Here is a 26,167-nt window from a genome sequence, read left to right as displayed (position 1 = left end):
TCCTGCGTCCGTCCGTTGGCCCGTCCGTCGGAAGGCAAACCCACATCTTGGTGAGCTCGGGCTCGCAGTTGGAGAGAAGAGAGAGAGGAGAAGCACAGTGGTTTAGCAGTTCAGATACTGGATGGCGCTTCCGGGCCTCGCCGGGCCATGCGCTTCGGCCCCGTCCCCGTTCTGGTCTGCGGCAGCGTAGATAAGCTGCTTGGAGCGCTTGCGCGTCCCGCTGATCGATCTGGGATGGTTGCTCCTGTCGCCGCTGAAGCTGATCTTGGCCGGCCTCTCGTCGTCGCTGGTAGCAGAAGCAGCGGCTGCTGGGATTACTTCCTCTATCTTGGGGCTGGCTTTGGCGGTGTTGATGCGCAGCGAGAGGCCGCCGCGACTGGAGGCGTCGCTCGAGGTGCTCGGGCCAACGGTGGGCCAGCTACGCTAACCGTAGCGTTAGCGTGGCGTAGCGTAGCGGAATTCCGCTAAATTTTAGCGTAGCGTTAGCGGAATTGCGCCTTTCTGCGCTAACGCTACACGCAAAGGGTGCACAGCTAATTTAGCTGTTTTAGCTGTTAGCGTAGCGTTAGCGCAGATGCGCGCAATTGCGCTAACGCTACACACGCAGGGCGCAAAAGAGCGCGCGCTACGGTGCGCCACAGTGCTTTTAGCTGAAAAAAAGGCCTTTTTTTCCGCTAAAAGCGCTGTAGCGTAGTGACTGTAGCGCCGCGCTAACACTAACAAACAATTGGCGCGCTGTTAGCGCCGCTGAAACGTAGCGCAGCGTAGCGGCGCTAACAGCGCGCTAACGCTACTCAAAATGGGCCGGCGCTTTTTGCCGCTACGCTAACGCTAAGTGGCCCTGTAGCGTAGTGTAGCGTAGCGGCCCACCGTTGCTCGGGCTGGACACAAGCCGGAAGACCTTGATCTTTGTGGGCGACGGCTCGAGTGTATCAAGACTCCTCCCGCTGCAAAGAAGGGCTTCAGAGTCGCTCTCTCGCCTCCTTGGCCTTGGAATGCCAGATCTTCTGACGAGTTCGAGTGAGAGCTCGGACAAGGGGACCGGAATTGCGTGTTAAACTCGCCCTTGTTTGAATTGCTTGGTAGACCCGGGCTGGGCCTGCTGAAAAAAATACCCATCAACTTCAAAAGAAATGCCTGCCGCCTCTGGACTCTACGCGAGACAGCTGACCTTTCATATCCAGACGGATTGAGGCCCTCCCGGGGATCAGTAGCAGTACTGGTTAGTCGAGTAACTAAGGCTGTCAAAGCAAGTAGGCAAGCGGTCGGCCGAGTCGGGGGGGGGGGGGGGGGCATTTGGGATGGTGCTGCTGGGCAAGGATCTGGTCGAACTGGTCTTGCGGACCAGTCTGGGGATGTAGCCATACTCGGCATGGGTGTTGGCAACGTCAGCAAATTCCTGGGTGAGGTCGGGTATCGAGCCGAGGAAGAAGTCCTGGGAGGGCTACAAGCATGGTCCCTAGGTAACGAGAAAGAAGTGCTGGCGTTAGGGGTGAGAAAATCAAGATGGTATATATTGTGAAGGGTACCATTGATCATGGAATCCTTCTAGATAGTCTGGTGGCTGATGCCCAAGCGGCTATCGTCGGCCGTTGGTTGGCTGGCAACGTGGTCGATGCAACAGGGCTCTCTGGCTTTTGGCGGTCGGTAATGGTGGCGAGTTTGGTGGATGGTTTGAGGGCAGTAAGACAAGGACGTGGGCATGTTGAAGCCGATTAGAGAGTGCTTGTGTAAGGCAAAAGTCCATCTCTGTCCGTCCTCAAGACGGTCTCCTCGACTTGCGAACCGGTGATGCAACTCAGATCGACCCCATCGGCTCCGCCACCGCTCCCGCGGTCAACGGCTTTGTGCTACTGAGATCCTTGTCGGGGTTCGCATTGTTCGGCCAGATTCACGCCAAGATCAAGCAGCCCATCAATCTGTGATTGTGTGATGGTGGCTAGCTTCTGATTGATCTTCAGCCATCACGGCAGAGTTGAGTTAATCTTGGAGTTGGGTCAATGTTGAACATGGCCGAATTTGTTGGATTCAGAACCGTTATAATCAATTGGAACAGAGCCCGGCTAGCTGTTGTCTCCTGTTTGTGGAGGGACGCCGTCATAGGAATATAAGGGAGCTGCCCCTCCGGCCTTGGAGACTCCCTTGAACTTGGCGAGGGCAGATTGCAGTGCGCACCGTCACTGCCACCAGCATGCATCTCTGCCGAAGTGCCATGAGACAGAGACCCTGCGGGCCTGCCCTTTTGGGTCTCTCACACAGAGCCTTTCTTTTAAAGCTCGCCAGCCCACAGGGCAAAGGTACAGGCAACTTGTTGATATGGGTGTACATTGTATGTGCTCTTTCATTGGAAATTTGGGCAACGCTTCCTAGGGGCAGGTGAAAAAAGCCAAAATAAACTTACCCAGCGGTTGTCACCTTCCTCGCCACCAGCCTTGGTGCACAATAAGTCGGTCTCAGGAGCAACATTGTACTGATCAACTGGAGCCAATGTGGCGTGGCGGGTGGGGTGTTTGGCAAGGCAGTGTGAAATGGTTCAACTGTGGCGCGCGGGTCAAGTGATGGTTGCCGCCAGCATGGTGGAGGGGAGCAACGGAGGCGTTAGCGGCGTGGGTGGCCAACAGGGCGGTGGTGGAGACGAGATCAGCTACAGACCAATGTCAGGCTTTGGTCAACAGGTATATAAAGGGAGGGTGAGATGGGCAATTTTCCCTTGGCCCAGGGGTTCCGGTTCCGTCCTGGCCCCTCCCTGCAGGCCCCCTACTTCGCTTGATTAGGCCCCTGCTTGAGACAACAAAATGCCGACTCTTTTTTTCTTGTTGCACTGTCACAAGCTGGAGAGTCTACCCGTTGCACCTAGTGTTTGGGGGTAATCTATTCAACAGTGGCCAATTTAGGCTGCACACCAAAACTTAGATCTTTTTTGTCATGTTTTTGTGAATTTAATAAACTTGGATCTGAGCAGTTTCTGTCATGATCAGGAGATTCAAAGACAAATGCAACTCTCAAATCTGTTTTGCTCAAGTTCTGAAAGATTGGGAAATCACCAAACTGATGCAGCTGATCTTCTGTGCAAACATATTACTACATTTGTCAGTGAAAATGTAGTAATATGTGTGTGCTGAAACCAAACTGATACCCACAGGACCAAACCATGGTGGGCTGCCAGGCTCAGGGAGAGCCGGTGGTATTGCACGGGATTTGTCTCAAAAAGTGGATCCAGTGTGCGGGGAGGAGGGGAGTTGAATGGTTGATGAACACTGTCTGATGTCCACCCTGACGTTTGCGCAAATGTCAGGGTGGACATCCATCACACAGCTGCACGCTGGGTTTTGAGGCCGGTTGCCGCAAGCCCCCCCAACCAACTTAATTGAATGTCACCTGTGACATGTCATGACTTGTGTATGTTAATCAACAAACTGAAGTGTATTTCTGATAAGTAATGTGACTGAGGAAATACACGAGATAAAATACAAAAAGAAAAAGAAAAGTACCTAAAGGCAAAGAAAACACAAGCTGACGGACACAAGGAAACACAAGCGGACAAGAAACAAAGAAGAATGATGTGAGATGTCTATCAAACTGTAGACAGGGATTGAAGAGTTGTTGGAAGGAAGTGAGATGCGGATTGAGGTGCAAACAACAAAGATCAGCGGAATGTTGAGAAGAAGGGAATTGCGCTGAAACAGAGAGATCAAGCTGTGAATCTTGATGATGATGAAAGATGTCAACAAATGAAGATGTCAAGCGTGGAGGAACAGGAGCGGATGATAAAGATTATGATGATGATTGCTCCAATAATAGACAGTAAATAAGATTGTCAGTTCCCCAAGAGGGAAAGTAAGAAGGTTGCAGAAAAGAGAGGGTTTATATAACCGAGGGGATAAAGGAAGGGAGGTCTGAGCGGAGTTCTTGCAGGGAGACTTTTTGGGAGGACCAAGAGCCAAATGACGTCACTTGAGACTGGGGCTGATAGAAGATCTACAGTGACCCCGCCATGTAAGCATAATCACAATGTAAGCATAGCGTAAATGTAGATTTCCCGCGACCATTCTCTTGGTTTTGCTGGGATTTTACCTCGATAAGAAGCATACCACAATGTAAGTGAAAGAATTCAGGAAACTAAGATTTATGATTGCCGTTAGATATCTATTTTTAATCTAACTACAATCTCTTATTGAAAACTGGAAAAGACTTGGAAATGTGTTTTACCTAAGAGCAAGCGACAAGCCGCTTTCTACTTAAGTGAGGAGTTTGAGTTGAGGAAGTGAGAACCCGAGGCGGTCTTTTTCCTTCTAAATAGAGAATTTGAGTTGCTCGATAGATCTGAGAACACCAGATTATATCCGTCAGTACTCTCAGCTTTCTTCCTCTTGAAACCTTTTAGGTTCTTACTTGAGTAGAGCGTTCCACTCTCTTTCTCCAGTTCACTTTCAGAAACGGCGTAACAGTACGGCAACGTTGTCTGCTTTAACAAACAGCTCGTAAGTCTTTTGCCTTTTGTTTCTGCCATAAGCTTTTGTCTAGCACTGAGTGCTTACCGATTTGGTTACCAGCGATTTGCTTGGAATTGGCTCCGTCCGAGTTATCCTTTTGGTTAACAACGTCTGGTAGTTTCGAATGCAGCACTAGCTTTCATTCAGATCAACTCGACAAATTCAGACCCAGCCGCTTACCTTTGGCGCTTGCTGTGGTTATTCGATCTGTGAGAGACTTGTTGCTGAGATTTTCCGCAACCTTAATCTTCCTGCTCGCGTGCGTGGCACCTGTTCACATCCAAGAGATGTGGTCAGTCTTTTCTGCCCCGCTGCGGCGGTTTTGGACTGCGGTTCAGGGTTCGCTTTGCTCACCTATCTCCGCAGCTGATTGGGCTCCTGACCTCTTTCTCAATTTATGAGACTGAGGTCGTTCACTTAGGCGTGTATCTTCACAGCCTCCCGTGCTTCGAGTCGAAAGATGCGAAGCAACCGTTGAGACTTGGACCACGGACAGCTTGGCCAAGGATTTTCGAATGATTGTTCGCCTGGTTGGCTTGGTCAGGAAGTCCGCGGAGTTTTCTGTTGTTCTGATGTAGTGAATCGTGATCAGTCCAACCGCAATGAGCTTGCGCACAAAATGCAATCTAATGGACATATGCTTTGTCCTGAAGCCTTTCTGTGAGGTTTCACTTTTGGCTAGGTCAATTGCACCCCAATTGTCGATGAAGACCAAGATGTTCCTCAAGTTTGGAAAGATTTCAGTTTTGTCTGCAAGATTAGCCACCCACGCCAGATCCCTCCCTAAGTCTGAGAAGGCTTTGTATTCTGCTTTAGTTGTTGAGAGAGAAACAGTGGATTGTTTGGTCGATTTCCAGTTGATTAAATGTTGACCAACTTGCACCACGTGCCCAGTCGTGGATCGTCTTGTATCTAGACAGTTGCCCCAATCTGAATCAACGAATGCTTGTACCCTGAGTGTTTCTTGTTTGCGATAAGTTAGGCCGATTTCCTTGGTTCCCTTCAAATATCGGAATACTTGAATCGCCGCTTGGTACTGCTTGATGCCAGGCGTCTCTAGATATTGAGATAGTGTACTGACCGCGAAGGCAATGTCGGGCCTTGTCAGAATGCTAAGATAATTCAGAGAGCCTACGAGAGCCCTGTAATTGACTCCCAGAGATTGAAATTCTTTAATTTCCGCTTGTGATGCTTTTTTCAAATGCTCCCGAGGATTGAGCGGACATGAGGCCGGATGTAAATCTTGCAGGTGGAATTCATTCAACTTTCAATCAATGTATTGAGTTTGATTAATCTGGAGACCGTCCCCAAAGCGCTCGATGTTCATACCCAGCAGAAATTCCGCCTGTCCCATGTATTTGATTTCGAACTCGCGCTCCATTTCTTCCTTGAACACCTCCGGCTTATCACTGATAATAACTAAGTCGTCAACATGAGCAAAAATCCACGTAGCGGGCTTCCCAACCGAGTCAGTTCGCCAGAATACACAAGGGTCAGATATTGCCGTTTGGAAACCAAGCTTGTTTAGATATGACGAAAGCCGCTTGTACCAAACCAGCGGAGCCTGTTTCAGGCCGTATATGGCTTTGTTCAAGTCCAACACCAAATTGGGCGGACAGTTGAGGCCAGGAGGAGGAAGAAGAGTAACCTTGTCCTTGAGTGGACAGGTCAAGAAGGCACTCCTCACATCTAGTTGATGGATCTTGAGCCCGTTGTTGACCGCAAACGAGAGAAGAAATCACAAGGATGCTGGTTTACCGGTTGGTGCGTACTTGGCTTCAAAATTAAGGCCATGCGTTTGACGAAAACCTTGCGCACAAATGCGCGCTTTGAACTCCACTACTTGGTTTTCAGAGCCAAGCTTCTTCCTGTACGCCCAAGTCGCCGGAATTGGATCGTCACTCTCTACCCGCACTCAAATCGTCCAGACGTTGTGCTTGTTCATGTTGTCAATTTCCTTGAGCTCTGCTGCCTTCCAACTTTTGCTTTCGGAACAAGCCATTGCTTGTTTGTGAGTTTTTGGTTCTATTGAGACTGTTACCGTAAATGCTTGCTTCCTTTCACGCTTCCCATCAACAATGTTTCGCACGTCAATACCTCCTATGATCGCCTTTCCAGCAATTGGAGATTCTTCACCGGCTGATTCAGGTTCTTGCGCATCCCTGCCCGAGCTAGTCGCCTTGATTTGATCCAGTATTCCTTCAATTTCAAGAATTTCATCTTGATCATCCTCCTGCGTCATCGCTTCGCCGCCATCCGAGAGAGTTTTTTCTTCCTGAAATGGAAGTTCGGCCTCAGCATTGAAATTCGGAAGACGATCACCACTCAGGCTGTTTTGACTTGTACAGAGCGCTCCTAATTGCGGGAAGGTGCTCTCATCAAAGTGAGCATGCTTCGCCGTAATCACTTGTCGATCTTCTAAACGGCAAATCTTGTATGAAAAGTAATCATTCTCGTAGCCCAGAAGCACCCCTTCCCACGAGATAGGCCCAAACTTATCCGTGTGATTTGCCTTTGGTTTGACTACCCATACGCGACAGCCAAAGGGACGAAAGAAATGCATGTTTGGGGTTATCTTGAACAATAGTTTGACCGGGCTCTTCTTGCTTTTCGCCAACAAAGGCAGGCAATTAGTTGTCGCAGTTGCCGTTCTTACGGCTTCACCCCACCACTCGGGGGCCAGATTAGCCTGCATCAGCATGCAACGAGTCATATCGATAATGGTACGATTAGCTCGCTCCGCCAGTCCATTATTCTGCGGAGTGTACGGGGGCGCTACGTTGTGCTGGATTCCCGCGTCCTTGAGCAATGTACCAAGAGCCTTGTTGCAGAATTCGCCACCACCGTCAGTGACGAGTTTCTTCAGCCTTTTTCCGGTTTGATTTTCAAAAAGCCGTATGAAGTCTTGAATAGCCGCAGCCGCTTGGTTCTTTTCTTTGAGGATTACCAAGTGTATGTAGCCCGTGTGCTGATCAACAAGAGTGAGAAAATATCTAGCACCTCTGTTTGTGGCCGGCGAAATAGGGCCAACAAGATCTCCATGTACCACTTCTAGCGCATCGTTGACATTTTTGAAGTGGCTGTTGCAAGGTGGTCTAGTGATTTTTCCTTGCATACATGCTCCACAGGCGCCGGTTTTCTTCAGATCTAAGGGTATCGGTAGGGCTGTTGCAATTCGTTGAGCACAGGCATGTCCAAGCCTGTTGTGCCACTTCACAAAGTCGGATGACACAACCAATGTTTCAGCTAGCAAGCTAACCTCAAGATTTACTGGATCCAAGACTCCCTTGATCTCCAGCAGGTCGTTGCTGACATCGACCGCAAAAGGTTTCCCGTCATCTATTTTTACTGCGAAGCCATCCGCTCCTTCCTAAATAAGCGCTTTAGTTTTCAGCAGCTGTACAAAAGAGACCAGATTTCTAGTGAGTTTTGGTACGAAGAGAGCATCCTTAAGGGTGAGCGTCCCTCCATTCTTGAGCGGTAACACAGCATCGCCTCTCGCCGTTGCTACTAGTTCTCCCGCCCCACTGCCTGTGACAATTCCGATGTTTACCGGACTCGTTCGTCGAAAATAGCCTAAGGAGTTCAGCATACGATTGCTGGCTCCTGAGTCCAGGATGGTTGTTTGCCGTTTGCCAACATCCGCGCTCAACAGATAGCTGAAGGAGGGTCTAATACCACTTTGTGATCCACTGTCGGACTGCTGGATCGTTGTGTGGTAGGAGGATCCTTTTTCTTTTTCCTTCTTTCCCTTCTGCTTCTCTAGATGTTCCTGATAGAGCTTTGGATTTACCGTCCAGAAATTCTCCGCAGTGTGATTAGACGCTGGATTGTGCTTGTTGTCGTAACATCTTATCGGGTTGTACGGCTTTTTCTTCTTGTTCGGCACGTTGGTGATTAGTGCAGTGGTGGTTCCACCTCCGGAGCTTCCTTCGGTTGGTGCTTTTCTCTTGTTTGAAGCTTCAAATCGACCAACTTCGCGCAGTCAATTAATTAAGAATTTTGGTTTTCCTAGAGAGTTCAGGTCACCAAATAGACTTTGCATAAGAAACGGTCGCTTCTTAGTGATTCGACTGATAATGCTGCAACAGATAACGAAGTCGGGGACGATCATTCCAAGAGATTCAAACTTGGCTAGGCATTCCTCAATTCCTACTATGTAGGTTGCCATGTTGTCATTAAATTGTGTGTCTTCCCATTTCGCCCACACCTCGTAGCTCGCCAGTATCAAATCAGAGGCGTATACAGATTTAAACATATTCCAGAGTTCGTACGGGTTGTTACAGTTGTTTTTCTTGACAATAGTGTTGAACACCCCATTGGTGAGATTTGCGCATAGCAGATTTGCTGCTATCTGGGCTTTCCGTTTGGCTCTGGCTGACATTTTGGGAAGAGGTGGATCATCGATGAAACGTTTGAGATTGTATTCGGAAAGAACCATTCGAATTTTCTTTTCCCAAATTTCGAAGTTTTCTCCGCTGAACTTGGGCACCTTCATCATAGGTCTTCCTCCAGCGCTAGAATCGCTTGACCCACTGTCGTCAATATCGGCCATGTTTTCTTCTTGCTCCTAGTCTCGTGATTCTGAGGTAGTGGTTTAGCTTCGAGACTGTAAATCTGAAAGAATTCAGGAAACTAAGATTTATGATTGCCGTCAGATATCTATTTTTAATGGGGTGGAGTAATTTTACATCTTGCATTTTACATGCGTTTGGCAATGTAAAACGCAAAGATGTAAAATTGCAGCGGGCTGCGTGCTAAACTAAATTTACCTTGGGTGCGTGCAAAACCACCCAATGTAAACTGGTGCCATGTAACGCACACACCGTAAAAGCGTATTCGGCGGCGCCGCAGGGCCACTTTCACACCCTGAGAGTTTGCATCGCCCTTTACAGGGCATGCAAATTCGCTGATCACTGCGGCAGAAACTAAATTTACATAGTATTTCTTACGTTCTTGTAGATTTTCAGAGATCAGGTCGCATACACATACCCCATTTCGGAACATCCACCCAATGGATATCTCTCAAGAACACCTAAAACCGCCGCAGCGTTCATCCTACCGCCCGTGGATAACCGCCTCCGTCGATGGTCTCCACCTTCCCTCCACCCAAACGAAGGTATGTACGTTCCTCAAGACCTCCGCATGATCCATCCTCCATTTCACCCACTCCCTTCCTTCCTTTCCAATCCCATTCCTTCAATCCGCAACTCAACACTCACCACCTTCCTTGAACCTAATCATTCCATTCCTTTAACTCCCATTCCACCACCCGGTACTCACACCCACTACACACTACAACCACCTTGCCCGAAATCCACAATGCCCCGTACCCGTAAACCTCCAGCTCCAACCAACCGGACGCCATATCAAGCCGCAACACCACCACCCTCAGGCTCTACAAAACCCAAGAAGTGGCATTTGCCAGTCGCCATGGATCGCGGGTTCACAACGTTCATTGATCACGGCTGTAAACTCGACCGACAGGGTTATCCCCTCTACCCTAACAGAGCGACTAAATTCGTAATACCGGCCGACTCCAGCTTTATCAACTTCCCCAAAATTGGGTACTCCCAGACCGTCAACGTTGACAAACGTTCCCACGATCTATGGAAAGTAATCACCGTCAAATGCCTCGGTGTCTTACTTTGCGACCGGGACGATTGCGAATATGCTGGCCCACCTCCCACTGGACCCGGCAAAATTGCAGAACTCCTCAGCACGTAAGTAGTCATGTTATGATCTTCATTGTTGGGGCCTTGCGCACCGTTGGATCATATGGAAATTGATCAGCTCTTGCCGTACCTCTTGCCCTACCCAACCACAGGAACCCAGTATGCCCAGGCTTCGCCAATCAATGTCCGGGGAAGGTTTACTGGCAGGAATGCGAGGGTACTAGGTGCCGCTTGGATATTCACAAGACCGGCTGGGGCCTTCTCCGACACGAAGGGTTCCACAATCATCCCTGGCCTCATCCAAAAAAGCCGGATCCCTTGGCCCTAGCGGATTTGGCCGATGCAATCAAGAAGAATCCCCAGGCCACTGCCCTCCAGCTCAAGGTAAGGTCAACACCTTATGATTAAACACCCCCAGTTAGTCAATAGCAATTAATGCACGTCTTACATCGTTTCACTTTGCAGATTGGTCAAGCAACGGGGCCAGATAAGCAATTAGATACAATCACAGACATTCACGAATCACTGGGCAACTCCGATCGAGCACGTTACTACAGGCGAGAAATCCTCAAAGAAATTGACGAGGTTGAGGACAAGAAAGGTGGTGGTGGGGATAAGTTTCTGAATGACATGTTCCAATGGGATCAGTTAAGTCAAGACAAATTCTTTCCCCGGTGAGATTTCGACTCATCTACTGACATGAGCTGTCTTTCTACAATATACAGGAAGGGCCTAGAGGTCATCTCGTGTAGTTTTCGGCGAGGGCGGGAACATTTTACCTTCCAATCGCCATGGATGTCAGAGCGGCTGTTGGACCGGTCCGAGGACGGCAACAAACTCTACTCGGGTGGTCTAATATCTGACGTCACTTATCGATTCTTCGAATCCGGCTACCTGCTGACCACCTCAATGTACTGCGATGCTATCCAGCGATGGATTCCCGTACAATTAAGCTGGATTCGAGGATTATCAGAAGATTATTACACAATCCATTTCACTGTTCTTTTCCAACAGTTTCTCCTCCATTCCATCTTGCCCGAAGAACGCGAAAAGCTGGCCACAAGTATTGTAGATTTCTCCAAGGCCCAGCAGAAAGGGTTTGTTGCAGCTTACATGAACGTCTTTGGAAAAACTGATGCAAATGAGGCGATGAAGAAGCTCAAGGGTTGCCGAGAACACTTCCGACAATCGGTCACACGGGTTAAGCGCAATCGTGCAATAATAAGGGTTGATGAAGAGGTGTGTCACCGTTTCCTTTTTTTCAAATTTTCATTTTGATTAATATTTGGCGTATTTTTCTCGTGAAAGGGAGCATTTCAATCTCTCTGCATTGGTCTCCTGGAGCCAACAATCCCCCCCGGCCCAACCCACGAGGACAAAATTGATGAACTGCGACGCCGGTTTCCCAAGACTAGACGATGGTTGGACTGGTGGACAATGGCCGATGTCGAGGCCCTGCTTTTCCCGAGCCGCCGAGCAATGTTGGAAGATCATCCGGATGGAGACGACGGCCTTCCCAGCTCGTCAAATGCCCAAGAAAGCTTACATCGCGTATACTACATGTTCAGGTGAGGCCTATTTTTTAAAATTTCTCTTCTGTTTTGATTAGTCTGACATAAATGAACATCTTATTTCTACAGCCCGGGGAAGAAAACCATGCTGAAGGGCATGGTACAGCTGTATGCTTTCGTCAAGGCCTTGGAACGTGACTATGCATTGACGATGCGGGGGATTCCCATCCGGTATGGTTCGCAGCTCAAGAAACAGGTCGATGTCTCCCAATCTCTCGGCTGGACCAAACTTACCAAGCGACAACAAGCCGCTACCAAAGAAAACCAAGCTAAGAACGATGGTCGGCCGCCAGACACCACCGATTTGCTCCTCGGCGAATCTCAGGGCAGGGCCAAAAAATCCAATACCGGGCGACCACCAAACTCCGTCAACATCGATTGAAACCGTCACACCACATACGCATCCTATGCTGCCTCCAAGGTAAAACAGCTATCCAACCGGTGTTGGCTGTCAGCCGCCCTTGAGTCTCTGTACGCCGTCTTCAGTCCGCTGTGGCTGGCAGAATCGGGGGGAAAACCAACCGATATATTCAACTTGGTTGTCAATCACTTTTCGACGCGGTCCACTCACGAGATGAAAGAAAGCACATCATTGGGTAAGGTACTTACTGCTGGATCGAAGAGTTTATTTGACGCCATCGAGGAGCTTCGTCCAAATTCGTTCAAACCCGGAAGGTTCGCCTCTTGCGATCTATTCATTGAAAGTGTGCTGGATCCGAGCAAGAATAAATGCAGAGTCCTGCGAACCCTCTTCTCGGTCAATGAGCATCGTGTATTTACCTGTGCTCTCCACCATAGCCAAGTCGATCACTCCAGAGGTAACCAATTGTTGACTGTTCTGAGAATAACAAATTTGATGTTTGACTCGAATTCAATCAGTCGTACCAACCCCGCGGAACTCATTACACTTTGGTCAACCAATGGTCTCACCGGGCAGAGTGGCCTACACTGTCGAGATTGCCTTGCTGAACCAAAGAAGAAAAGAACTCGGAAAACAAAGAAGATTGAACCCGAATCCTTAGTAGAACCTCAGACTTTGGAACAATTGTCAGTCATTCGAACTCCGGAGGACGCTAAACCACCCGCGCATCTACATTTCCACATCGAGACAGCTACATTGCTTGAAGAAGAAGACCAGAAGAAGTTCATGAGCGAGATGAACTGGCCTTTCAAGATCACAGTCTTTGGCGAGGAATATACCTTAATATCTCGCGGATTTTTCGGCTATTCACATTATTGGGGCAAGGTTCTACGTTACGCTAACGGTCTAATGGGGGTTTGGAGGCATGATGACCAACTGAACGCGGGAAGGGCATATATGCTTGACCCCATTCCTGGGAGTATCAGTGGAGCTCAAGACGACACCAGCTGGCTCATCTACTCGCGTTGCTGGACCCCGGAGGAGGCTGCCTTTGTCAACAAGGGTACCGGTCAAATCTTGAAGGACAACCCACAGTTCCCTAACAACATCCCTTTTACAAGGATGCACTCGATTTTGACGGTTGCCTATAATGGCGAGCTGGCTCATAACCCATCAGCTGGGGCCGCCCCTCGAGGTAAGTGTTCAAGTTGCTCAAATTTCCCCCCCTCCCCCCAATTGCCCCAGGCTGAACTCTTGCACCGCTTGCTTACTCCCCGGAACATTAGATGAGTTGGCTAGGAACGATCCGGGTGGTCCCGATGCGCAGGGCCCTGTCCAATCATTGAAGATTAGGATTCGACGGCCTGCTACCACGGCTCCAGCGGCTGAGATTTCACCGATGAAGGGAGTTCAATTAACATTGGCTCCAGCCCCAGATGAGTTTTCTGCTTCCAACCCGGCTCCGGCGGTGCGGTTCGCCCCAGAAAAGCGTGGCCGTCCCCCTCGCAAGGTCCCCGCTGCGTCATTGGACATATCCGCTTCGTCCCTGGCTCCGGCGGTGCAGTTCGCCCCAGCGAAGCGTGCCCGTCCCAGTGAGGCTATATCCTCATCGGATGCCCCTGCTGCGACATTTGATAATCCCCCAGCCAAGCGCATCCGTCCCAATAAGGTTGAGGCCGCATCCCAACCTGTTGCCCAGGCTTCGCTTGTTGGTATTCTCCCAGCGAAACGAAAGGTTGGCCGTCCCAAGAAGGCCGCACAAGTGAACACCTCATACACTTTTCGTCCGGAACCTTTGAACAGTGCTGATTGGGAGCGTACCCAAGCACGGTCTCAGGCCTACTGGAAAGACCATTGTACAGGTAAAGGGAATTTTGTTGAGAAGCAATCGGCGGGGCTTGCTTTACTGATTTTTCTGTCTTTTTCTCTTTGTTTCACTTGCAAGACAAAGGCGGTGGGCCTGGTTTGACGCCAAATCCGACTCGGCCGGCCGCTCCTCCTCCACCTGCACCTACTCTTCAAGACAAGTGTTTCCGGCCGATCAAGAGACGGCCAACCGAGCCATCGACTGCAAACCAGGACTCTGCAAACCAGGACTCGGCAGCCCACGAGGAGCTGCTCTTGGGCTCCACAGCAGCAAGCAAGCTGCTCTTGGGCTCCACAGCAGCAAGCAAGGTCGTTGCCTATTGGAAGAACAGTCAGGCTCCTGCTGCCAATGTCAAAGCAAAGCGGGCGGGTAGGAAGAATCGTGGGAAGGCTTGATTCTTAATCTAGCCATAGCCATTCGTTTTCCTTGCCTGCGCTCCTTTCCTGCCTGCCTGCTTTTTTGTTGTCTCTCGAGTCGAGTCAAGAGTCGAGGCGTGGTTAACTGTTGGTATTTTTGTCTCTATTTCTTGACAATTGCTATCTTTCCCTTCCCACAATGTCAAGCGGTTATCATGTGAAATTGCATGTGGAGACCATTTTTGTTAATTTTGCACGGTATCTTCTTTACGGTGGGGGTGCCTTGTAAGGCCGAAGCTTGTAATTTTAATTGATTGGTCTCGATTTTCAACTTTTACATTGCTTAATTTTACATGGCTTTACAACGTAAAGCATTAGCTTGTAATTTTTACGGTTGTGTTCCCAAGCGTACACTTTTACATGGTATGCTTTGCATACCAGAATTAACATGGTACCACATTTAGCAAAATCAATGTAAATTTAATTAATTGGCTTGATTTTTCAAATTTTACATGGATGAGGTTTTACATTGCACTGGCGATGTAAAAGATAGGATTTAAAATTCGACATCCCCATTTTTAATCTAACTACAATCTCTTATTGAAAACTGGAAAAGACTTGGAAATGTGTTTTACCTAGTGAGGAGTTTGAGTTGAGGAAGTGAGAACCCAAGGCGGTCTTTTTCCTTCTCAATAGAGAATTTGAGTTGCTCGATAGATCTGAGAACACCTGATTATATCCGTCAGTACTCTCGGCTTTCTTCCTCTTGAAACCTTTTAGGTTCTTACTTGAGTAGAGCGTTCCGCTCTCTTTCTCCAGTTCACTTTTGGAAACAGCGTAACAGTACGGCAACATTGTCTGCTTTAACAAACAGCTTGTAAGTCTTTTGCCTTTTGTTTCTGCCATAAGCTTTTGTCTAGCACTGAGTGCTTACCGATTTGGTTACCAGTGATTTGCTTGGAATCGGCTCCGTCCGAGTTATCCTTTTGGTTAACGACGTCTGGTAGTTTTGAATGCAGCATTAGCTTTCATTCAGATCAACTCGACAAATCCAGACCCAGCCGCTTACCTTTGGCGCTTGCTGTGGTTATTCGATCTGTGAGAGACTTGTTGCTGAGATTTTCCGCAACCTTAATCTTCCTGCTCGCGTGCGTGGCTATGCTTACATGGCGGGGTCACATGAATATCAACAGTGTAGAGACTGTAAAATGAAGATGTGTCTGGTGAGAGTCAAACTCACAACCTCAGCTATGCTGAGACACATACTAAAGTGCTGCCTTTACCAACTAGGCTACAGACGCTATGGAGCTCCGCTTGGTGCTAGGCCGGCAGCAGCGCTGGGAGGGGAAAGAGTGTTGTGTGACCGCCCTCACGGATGTTCTGGAAAAGAGTTGTAAGGTATTTGAGTGATAGCTTGTGGTGGGGTGGTTTTGAGAGTTTGCTGGGGTTTAGATCCTTGGCGGCGGTTTGGTTTTGTTGGGAAAGGATTCTTGATGGGGGATTGGACTCTTGGAAGGGACTCTTGATAATTGGACTCAGAAAAAAAAATTATATTCTTGACAACCCCTGACTTGGATCAGAACAGGTGCTATGGCCTCCCATCCTCCAAGTTTTCCTGGAACTTGGATTCCTGGAGGCCTGTCACAGACATGTCATCATCTCCTCGCGCGCCATGCGTGCACCCACCGCAGACAACAGAAAGAGAGGAGAGAAAACAACACAAGGAAAGGAAACAGAAATAAAAAAAAGGAGATGACCAAGAACCAAACAGACCAACAATCTAAGAAATGAGGAAGAAGAAAAAATAGCAGAGAGGGGGAAGAAGAGGAGAAGGAGAGAAAACCACAAATCTCAAATAAACCCACAGTATATTCTGTGTTAGGACCAAGAAAGATAAAAGATGAAAAGGAGAAGGGATGGGAAGTGAGAATTAGAGGAGAGTGGGGAAAAGGGAGAAAGAGGGTCTGAGAGAATCTTGAGGGTTGGATCTTGAGGGCTGATCTTGAAGATTGAACCTGAAGCTGACTACCATTTTGACCACCACAACGCTTGTGGCTGCCAGCTGGTTGGTTGTTTGGTAGTGCTCATGGGTTGATCCAACAGCCCTCCATACTGTGGTGATACATCATGGTAGCAGACTAACAGACAACTCAACAACTTGGCAAATAATGTTTTCATTAAGTTTGTCAGGGCTGCCTGCCTACAACAGAGTCACAGATTTTCACACATTGGAGGCGTACATAGTCTTTTAAGAATCAGTTTGTGGTGGAATAGCTGCCTGCATCTGCAGACTTCTAACTAAAAGTAAGAATTTCAAAGCTTAAGTGAGATGTGAGAATAAGCCCTCCAATATGGGCAATGATTTAAACCAACCAACAACAGAGCCACATGATTAATAAACGCAAAATGGATTCATCCACAACTTTGCCTAATTCTGAATTCTGGGATTACTTTGGCAGAGGAGTTTGTGTGTATCTGCTGGTTCAATCACAAATCAAGAAGAAGTGTCTCTTACACAAGTTGGCCCAGAATTGATCTTATCAATGCTTAGAAATGGCCATTCTCATGTCTTAAAGGCTGGGTCCCCTTCAACTGATAACTAATTGAATATTGGATCAGCAGAGCAGTTGATCATAGATTAGGCTACAGTTAACTTTGCAATACTGTGGAAAGTTACACAAGAGTTATGGTCAACTCTAGCATCACATCAGTACCTGAGTCTGATGGAATTACAGTGTGGCACTCTGTAGGAAGTGCAACAATTTCCCCCCTGGTGAATATTTTGAACCATCTCACCAATCTAGTGACTTGAAGTTGGTTGATTAAGCTTCTATGGTCCAAAAATTGTGTGTTGTATACTATTGCAAAGTAGGTTAGCCGCCTTGTGCACTTTTTTCTTGCTTCTTTGTGTCATGTCGGGCAGGGGAGGTTTGTTGATGAAGCGTTCAAGGTGGTACTTCACAAGTACCATTCAGATTTTCTTTTCCCAAATTTTGAAGTTCTTGCCAGTGAATTTAGGCACCTTCATAGTTGGTTTTCCTCCAAAGCTGGACTTGCTTGACTCATTTTTGGAGTCCGTAACCTGATTGTCCTGCTCCTAGTCAATTGAATCTAGAGGTCACGTTATAAGACTCAAATAGGGATGGCCATGGGTACCCGGCACCCGTTCACGTGCCTAGTACCCGCTGGCGGGTGCCGGGTGCGGGTGCGGGTATCTGACATGAGTGAAATTCCAGGGTAGTACCCGCACCCGGGTGCTGTTTTGTCCTGTCCGTTTGCGTGCAAACGGACAGGACGCCGATGATTTGTCCTGTCCGTTTGGACAGAGCCGATATTTTGTCCTGTCCGTTTGCGTGCAAATGGACAGGACACCGATGATTTGTCCTGTCCGTTTGCGTGCAAACGGACAGGACAGGGCCGATGTTTTGTCATGTCCGTTTGCGTGCAAACGGACAGGACGCCGATGTTTTGTCCTGTCTGTTTGCGTGCAAATGGACAGGACGGAGTCGATGTTTTGTCCTGTCTGTTTGCGTGCAAACGGACAGGGGTCCTGTGAAACTGTTTCAGACTTGTCACAGGTCCGTTGTTCGCATAACCCGCCACCTGCACCCGGGTACCTGGCACTTGGCACCCGGGTACCCGCCTTGGCAGGTGCGGGTGCGGGTGCGGGTGCGGGTATCTGACATGAGTGAAATTCCAGGGTAGTACCCGCACCTGCGGCAGGTACCCGGGTGCGAGTGGCCATCCCTAGACTCAAAAGTGGTTGTGAAACCCTTTTGCTGAATGGTGAAGGGGATGATGGAGGTGCAAAACTCTGCCCTTCTTCTATCAGATAACAAGACCTGTTGTGATATGGTTGTGCAGGCATGATATCATTGCTAGAATGAGAGACAGGAAACACTATATATACTATCTACAATTCACCTGTGGCACCTAAATTTCTTTGGTTCCAAACCATAGAAACTGGGGGCCATCTCTTTGGCTTGGAACCGTAGGCCAGGCAGAGCTGGATGAGCTGAGGATGAGCTTGATAAGATGAACTAGGCCTGAGAGCAACGGGCACGAGGTGAGGTGAGTGAGCGTGGAGTGTGGAAGGATGTTTTCATTACACACAAACAGAAGAGAAAAGAGAAACAAAGGAAAAGATGAGAAGTGAGAGAAAGAAACTACTGTACCGGAGAGCAACGGTGTAAGACTCAAAAGTGTTCCTGAGAACCTTTTGCTGAATGGAGAAGGGGATGATGGAGGTGCAAACTCTGCCCTTCTATACTATCAGATAACAAGACCCACCAAGGTAAGCTTGGCAAGTTTTAATTAAGTGATAGGGTTGGTTGGTTCAAGATGAGCTTGTTGATGACACTGAATAAATTGTTGTTATTTTTAATGTAAGGGTTGTTATGTAGGTTGTTTAAGTATATATATAAGGCTGAACTGTAAATGTTGGGGTGACTGTGATTGGTGAGTAATGAACTGAGGAGCTGACAACTGGGGAGGAGGGAGCTCCTTATATAGACAAAAGTGGAGCCCCAGAGGGCTTGTGGGTTAGGGTTTTGACTAATCTAGACAACAGTGTGAGGGATTTTAGCTGGTGGGAGTAGATACAAATGATGTCATAATGTGTCAGGGGTACATAAATGATGTCATAAGAATGCAGTAGGGCCTCATGAAGGCTGCGTAAAGTGACAGTAGACTGCATGAGTTGACAGGTGGATGCAGGGGGTGCATAAGTGAAGTCTGAGGCTGCAGAGTCAGTGTGTGATGACATCATAATATGGAAATAGAAGAGTACTTGATAATATGTAATGACTGCAGTCTGATGGGGAGATGTATGTTTGTATCCTGTGATTTGTATAAGCATAATGCTGTGATCCTTGAATTGAGGCTGGTGACAGGCTGGTGACTGGGTATGTTGAACGTGTGATGGGTGTCCAGTGTCCAAAGAAGTGTAGGTTCCAATCCAGCGGGGTTCAGGTGATGCTTTCAGTGGTGACTAGAGGTAAAATTGGCCGTAGAATCCATTCCTGAGGTCTGTTTGATGGTATCTTGAGGCGTATTGTGAGTAAATATATGTATGCGAAAAAACTTTTGATTTTTCACTTTTCCGTCTACCACATCCTCCCCCAACTTATTGTCTGTCCCCAGACAATTCCACCGGAAAAGTGCCGTATCTTGAATTTTGGAAGCTTGAGGCTTGAATTTTTTTACTGGGTGACATGAAGAATCCTTGGGAATTTGGCCGTTGGATGTCTTCTGGGTACTGTGTCAGAGAGGCTGGGTGGGGTGAATTTTGGTCAAAAATTCAACTTTTGTCGTTTTTCTGACTTTTCTTGAAGGGAAATTTTTAAGGTGTCTGGGAGTCGAAGTGCTGCGCGCAGTCCGCAGTCCGCAGTTGCGCAGTTGCGCAATGGTGCTGCTTGTGCTATGGTGGCGGCCGCAGCTGCTGCTCCAGCGCCTCAGGGTGCGCGCTGTCGAGGCCGCGGGCCTCGAGTGTCGAGTAGTGATCGGGGACTCGTACCCGTTCTTGATGGTTGACTGATCGGGCTTTGGGCCCGGGTACTTAGTGTTGGTCGTACCCGTCCAATAGCTATCCCGACCCCGCATTCGGGTCTCGAGTGTGTATGTGTGTCGGTCGTACCCCCTTCGGGGGTATGGCTTATTCAGGAGTTCAAGGCGTATGGGTTTGGGGTTCAAGACCCATACACAACTTCGCCGACCTTCCGATTCCCTCGGATACATCACCGCCGCCAATGGTCAACCGCCGCCGTCGAGGTCTCGCACCATCCAAGCCTGCAGCTAGACTGAACCCTGCTAGTGAGCAGGGTTCATTTTTGAAGTAAGTGCGTTCGTGTTCTTCCTCGACAGCTGAGTGGCCGTTACGTTGGCTGATGCAGCCGTCAGATTTATTACCAGCCCCACTCGCACCACCGAATCTGACAGGTCTTCGGGGTTTCTGATTGGGCTGCCTTCGCCGGCAAGGTTGGTTTCCAGCCGGCGATCTCATAGCAGCCGGCCCTAAGACGGTAAGACTAATTGCCGCATTCTTTCCGCTTCCTACAACAGCCGGCTTCTCAAGACCTGGCCGTGGGTTCGAGTACGTATCGTTCCGGAGGGAGAGATGGCCCCGCACGCCGTCCGGCTCGACTCTATCTGGGGTTCCTATTCGGTCGAGTCGAACGATCCAACCTCTAGTTACCAATGGTCTGTGGCCTCCGTTCAGAGCCCGCGCATGGGGCAAAAGGACTACGGGTCCTTAAGTCCCTATGAGTCCTCACAGAATCCAAGGTGAGTATAAAAAAGGTTCCCCTCGCCTCCTCCCACCTCATCATCCACCTCACTCCTCCCCAGTACTACTTTTCTAGGCTTATTACTTTCGTCTGCTACCATGTCCAACAGACCCTACTATCGTACCTACTTTTCCCCGTCCCCTTACCCGTTACGAGCCCGCGGGGCCTCTGCTAGCGCTTCAACTCGAGTGCGTCCATTTTGTTCCTCATACCAGTAGCTTGCCGTCCTGTCGCACTGCTGACCCGTGTTAGTTGTTCTGCTACTAGCCAGGTTCCTCTGTACACAACCCTATCCTTATCATGGACGGGCCTATGTACAGAGGCGGGGTGATTCGTCCTTCATGGTTCCAATGGTCCCGCCAGCGTTTGGAAGCGTTCAACCGCCCCAATCGACCTCGAACCCGAGTCAATCGCTCAGCTGATGGCCCGGCTTCTCCGGATCATCGGCCTTTTGTCGTTGCCGGATCGACGATGGCCCAAGTGGCTTCGGTGAGTTGTATATCCGGACCGCTGTAAGCTATCCGATCCGATACTGACTCCATTCTTCGGTTACTTCAGATTATCGCATCCAGTGATCGTCCGGATTCCCCGTCCGAACTCCGGACCCCGTCGCCCTCCCCGTCGCGGGTTCCCCCCGGGTTGGTGGGCCTCCACCCCCGCTTTCAGGGTGCGGATGCAGCCAGTCCCGGCCAGGCGTCTCCAGTATACCAACCTCGCCTCCCGGGTGAGAGATCGCATCCCAACTCGCCCGTTTATCGACCCGCTTCCGACGAAGCCGACAATCCAGTGAGTCAATCTTTCTCTTCCCTTTTTTTTCCATGCAAGTTCCTGACCACCGATCTTCGCCACACAGTTCTTAGTATCCAACCGAGTTGTCATAGGCGACGAGTGGCTGGTACCGGCTGCTCCTCGTCCCAGCAACCTCACTTCGCCGGCTATCAGCTGTCGAAACTCGATCGCAGATTCGTCCGAGTACGGGTCTCATTCCTCGGCCGAGTATGGGGATCGTTCCCAGGGTTCGGGTGCGTCAGGCTCATCTCAATCCGGGGAAGCTACTGCCGAGACCAATCGCGCCGATGATGGGATGGACCTCCTTATTGAGTGGTTGGGTGGTGTACGTCCTTCTCCTTACTCTATCACCCAACTGGCTTAACCAGCCCGCGCCTACTGGTAACGAGCCCAACAGTCATCAACCCATCGAGGTTGATGCCGTTGATCCTGAAGGTGGTGCCGATGCCGACGGCGTTGATGATGCCGATGGTGATGCCGATGGTGAGGCCGATGCCGATGGTGTCACCAAGACTGATCTGGCGGACGACGTCAGCATGAGTAGCATTTCTCGTGCTTCCACCCCCTCCATCATTGGTCAACCCCCGATCGAGGATTACCCCTTCTTAAGCGACCTCCAAGTCCAAGCTCTCCTGGAGCCCCATTGTCCCTTAGCTATCGAGCATCGTGCTCGTTTCGCAATCGACTCCGAGGCCTATACTAGGCTCTATCACACTTTTGCTCGAGCCTTCGTACCCTACTGCCAGCAGATTCCCAACGAGGTCGTCAACGGTCGAATCCAGCGAGTTCACATCTTCCAGGTCGTATCCGAAGAGTTTCGATCTACCATGCGTCAAGCTGGCTACAATGACTAGTTCCTTCGTGAGTTTCCTCCTCTTTTTACACCTGCTTACACCCACAATACTGATCCTCTGGCTTGTTTCTTTCCTAGTTTTCTGTTGTTACTAATCTTTTGTCCAGAGTACCCGGGGTAAAACGTATCCTTCTCAAAAAAAATCGATAGATAATCCTAAAAAACTCAAAAAAAAAAAAAAAAAAAAAAAAAAAAATTGTAAAACCCCCAGAACCCTAAGGATAAAGATGATTAGTTATTTTTGTTTTATTGTTGTCTTTTTTTCTTTTCATTTTTGAAATTAATCCATCCCAGACCCCCCTCCCCCAACTTAAACAGGTTGTCCCCAACCTTCCCTGTAAGCATACCACTGAGAGAGAAAGAGAGAGAAAAAAGATAAGAGAAATGGAGAAGAAGGAACAGTATAGAAGCTGTGTGAGGTTTTTTTTTTTTTTTTTTTTTTTTTTTTGTTGTTTTATGTTGAGTTTTTGCTTTGGTTTGAAAAGATGGTCCTGATATCCACTGAACTGACAATTGAAATTATTTAAAGAGTGACTTTGTCAGGAGCAGGTCTTTTTTCCTCCCCCAACTTAAACAACAACCCTGGTAGGTGTGATCCAGCTCAGTCAGAGCCATCTGATGATCCACCATCCGAACTGTTGCCAGATACTTCCTCCATTTCGTCGTCTGCAGGCTCCGGCTGAGATGGATCCTCATCCTCCTGAATGTCTGCTAGTTCACGTCCTTGTTTCTTTTTTATTTCTGTATTTTATTACGCTCATGACTTCCAGGAATAGCACCAATCCATGTTACAACTTTCTTAAGTCCAAATCATTGGCTCCTGTGAGTTGAGAGAGAGAAGTCTGACATTGGAGAGAAATATAACCAGCAGAGACAATGTGTATCATGACATTGAAGAGAGACAGAGAACCAACCAACAGAGACAAAGTGCACATGCACACACGCTAGTACAGGATAGATAGACACACAAGCGAGTTGTACAAATTATCTTCTAGCTAGATATTGATTGTATTTACTAACGTTATCAACCAAAGCTGTAACTACGCCTACCGTCAAGCCAAATTGACGGATCTCATTACGAGAGAGGGAAGATCCAGGGCGGAAGTACTTGTGGGAAATGATGTCGTTCTCTATGAGGATTTTGTGAACCATTTATACGTCTCTGAGTTGTAAAAACTGCAAGTACTCAAGAATCGGTGGATTCAACTCGGGATTACTATCCAAAGACGGAGCTGGAGGACTAGGAGGCGCAGGCCCGATGTGAGTGGATGGCTGTGATGATGATGCCACATTGGCATTGGCCACCAATGATCCTACATTTGCTGTGATGGCCTCAACTATAAACTGTTGCAACGATAAATTGGATTGCAACGGTTGTGGTGGATCGGCATCGGCTAGTTTGGTCTTCTTTGCTCCACAAATGCAGTAAGGTAGCAAACTTCTTGGGGGGGATGTCAAGTTAACTCCAGGCATATCAAGGTCAAGCTAAAAACGCAGATAGATCAGTAAGAAATATACAAAAATAGACCAAACATTCAAATAGCTCACAATACACATGGCCCATTCTTGACATGCATTCATAGTGACCACAACGTACTTGTTGGGATCCAACGGGTTGATGAATACCGCCGTGTTCGTATCATAACTTGCGCATTTGAAAGTTAACATCGTTCCAGTCTTCCGGGTCAATTTCTTCTTCCTCATTGTTGTGGAACTCCTGCTGTGCCAGGCGGTAGGCAGTGCTTGGAAGGGAAAGTGGTGATGAGCCTGCCTTCCTGTGAGGTCCTAGGATGAATGAGATCTGAGAAAACCAGAGAAAGGGAGTTGAACAACAATGTCAGTGAGACTTGTTGGCGGGTTTGGGGGTTGAGGATCTGGAGAGGGATGCTGATGAGGATCTTGAGGGTTGATAAGGATCTGATGAGGTGATGAGGATAAGGATCTGAGAATCTTGATGGTGTATTTTGTGGATCAGAAGACTACCATGCTTCCCCATCATCTGAGTTCGAACTTCGAACTCAGACTCCAGGAAGTGAACATGTCACAGACATGTTCATCACATCCCTAACTACAAACAAGCTCCACAACACAAACAAAACAAAACACACACAAAGAAAAGATCAACCACATACATAGAAAAATGAGGAGAGTAACATAAGAGGATGGGTGCAATGGATCAAAAAGAACAGAGAGAAAAATCAACAACAATCATCAATATCAATCATAACATCTTGAATCTTGAGCTTGAGATTTGAGATGGAGAATCTTGAAGTCTTGACCTTGATAACTGATCACTTGAATCTTGAGTCTTCATCTGGATCTTGAACTGTAGACCGTCTGTACCATTTTGCTCACCACATCTCTCCCCAACTTGCAGTCTGTCCCTAGACTGCTCTCCTCTTCTCTTGAAATAGAAATATGCTGAGTCAAAGTTGAACTGAAAGAAAAACCTAAAAGAATGGGAACCAGAAGGGAGTCCGGGGCTCTTGGAGATGATCTTGAAACTGAAGGAGCTGGCCTAAACAAGCGGAGGAACCAAGGGATCAAGAATTGCTCACAAATGTGGCACAGGGTAGAGTTTTGACAGCTAAAGTGGCATCAAGCCCCGGAGGTGCACAATTGGGAGGACTTACTTGCACTCCATTTTGCCTCTGCGGAAAACCAAAACCCAACACATCCAAACCATGTGGAACTAGTTTACTCTCATTGCGGAGAACGGCTGTAGAAGAGCGGAGACGGTCCACAGAGATCAGAGGACAAGGAGCGGGAATAGGATCAGAGATTGGATCAGGATTGGATAGTTTAACCTCTTTGCGGAGCTGATTGGAAGCACGGATTGGAAAAGATAGTTTAACCTCATCTCGGAGGCGGAATGGCGGAATCAAAATCTCTGCAGGCTGGCAGAGCTGGTGGCTAGGAACAAACTCAGAACTGGAACTAGAAAGGGTCGCGGGAAAATATTGATCTTGCTTCACTTTGATTTGACGGGAATCCAAACAGGGGCGCGGGATCTTCTTCTTTCTATTGACCGCAATGGGCGGAGCGGTAGCGGCGGGATTGGGAACAAGGAGAGCAGAGATACTCTCAAAAATGGCATCTACTGCTTGCGGAGACGGAGCTAAACCTGGCGGAGAACTAGGGGTGGATGAATCTGGCGTTGCTTGCCTGCGGATTGGGTGACAAGGCGGCGGCGGAGTCGGAGAAGCTGGCAGATACCACGGGTGAAGAGCTCCGCAACCAGTCCTGAATGGCGCGGAAACAAAGATGCTAGACGGGTGTGATGCCTTGAAGGAGGCCACCACGCGGCGGATCGGTCGACTAGGATCAAAAGGGATCAGGGCACCACTTGGGAGGAAGTAGTTGTTACCCTTCTGCTCAACAAGCTTATCCTCCTTGTCCTTCTGGAGCTCGAAGCATCGGCCAGTCCCGTGGCCTTCGAAATGGCAGTAGTAACAGATCAATGGTTGCCGCACTGCGGAGGGCGGAGCCGTGTGTGGAGCGGAGGACTGAGGCGGAGGGCAGAGCGCGAACTTCTCCATCAGGCGCTGCTCAAAGGACTGGAGCATCCTGGTGATCTCATCAATGGTTGCCGGGGCCTGCGGAGCGGTAGTGACGTTGTTTGTTGGGCGCCGCTCCGCTTCCATTTTCCGCATGACTTCATTCGCATCCTTGAACGGCGGCGAAGGGACAGGGTTAGTTGATCTAGAAGGCTCGAAAGTCAAGGCAATCTGGCCTTTCATAACTTCGTCGATGGCGGAGCGGATATTGTGGAGAGGAGGAAGCTTGAAGCGATGATCCAGTGTAGTGATCATCTTATCACTCTTGATGAGAGCTGTGCGGATCTGATTAATGGACGATGTGGTGTGCCGCATGGTACAGATGTAGACTCAGTTCAAAGCATTGCGCGCTGGCGCGCGG

The 26,167-nt window shown here is 48.7% G+C and overlaps 2 protein-coding genes across 2 annotated transcripts; both read left to right on the top strand.

The window, feature by feature from the left end:
• Positions 1-1,506: 1,506 nt before the first annotated feature.
• Positions 1,507-1,925, top strand: PtA15_1A146 (uncharacterized protein; the record flags this gene model as incomplete). Its single annotated transcript, XM_053165142.1, has 2 exons — positions 1,507-1,611; positions 1,803-1,925. 2 exons carry the CDS (start codon positions 1,507-1,509, stop codon positions 1,923-1,925), a joined length of 228 nt encoding a protein of 75 aa, XP_053016363.1.
• Positions 1,926-9,507: 7,582 nt separating this feature from the next.
• PtA15_1A145 (uncharacterized protein) lies at positions 9,508-14,362 on the top strand (the record flags this gene model as incomplete). The annotated part of the gene is made up of 4 exons (XM_053165141.1): positions 9,508-9,616; positions 13,278-13,295; positions 13,387-13,962; positions 14,046-14,362. 4 exons carry the CDS (start codon positions 9,508-9,510, stop codon positions 14,360-14,362), a joined length of 1,020 nt encoding a protein of 339 aa, XP_053016362.1.
• Positions 14,363-26,167: the final 11,805 nt, after the last annotated feature.

Source organism: Puccinia triticina, chromosome 1A (genome assembly GCF_026914185.1).
Source record: "Puccinia triticina chromosome 1A, complete sequence".
Classification (NCBI taxonomy): domain Eukaryota; kingdom Fungi; phylum Basidiomycota; class Pucciniomycetes; order Pucciniales; family Pucciniaceae; genus Puccinia; species Puccinia triticina.
The sequence above is the reverse complement of the archived record's forward strand: the minus strand, read 5'-3'. Positions and strand labels throughout refer to the sequence as shown.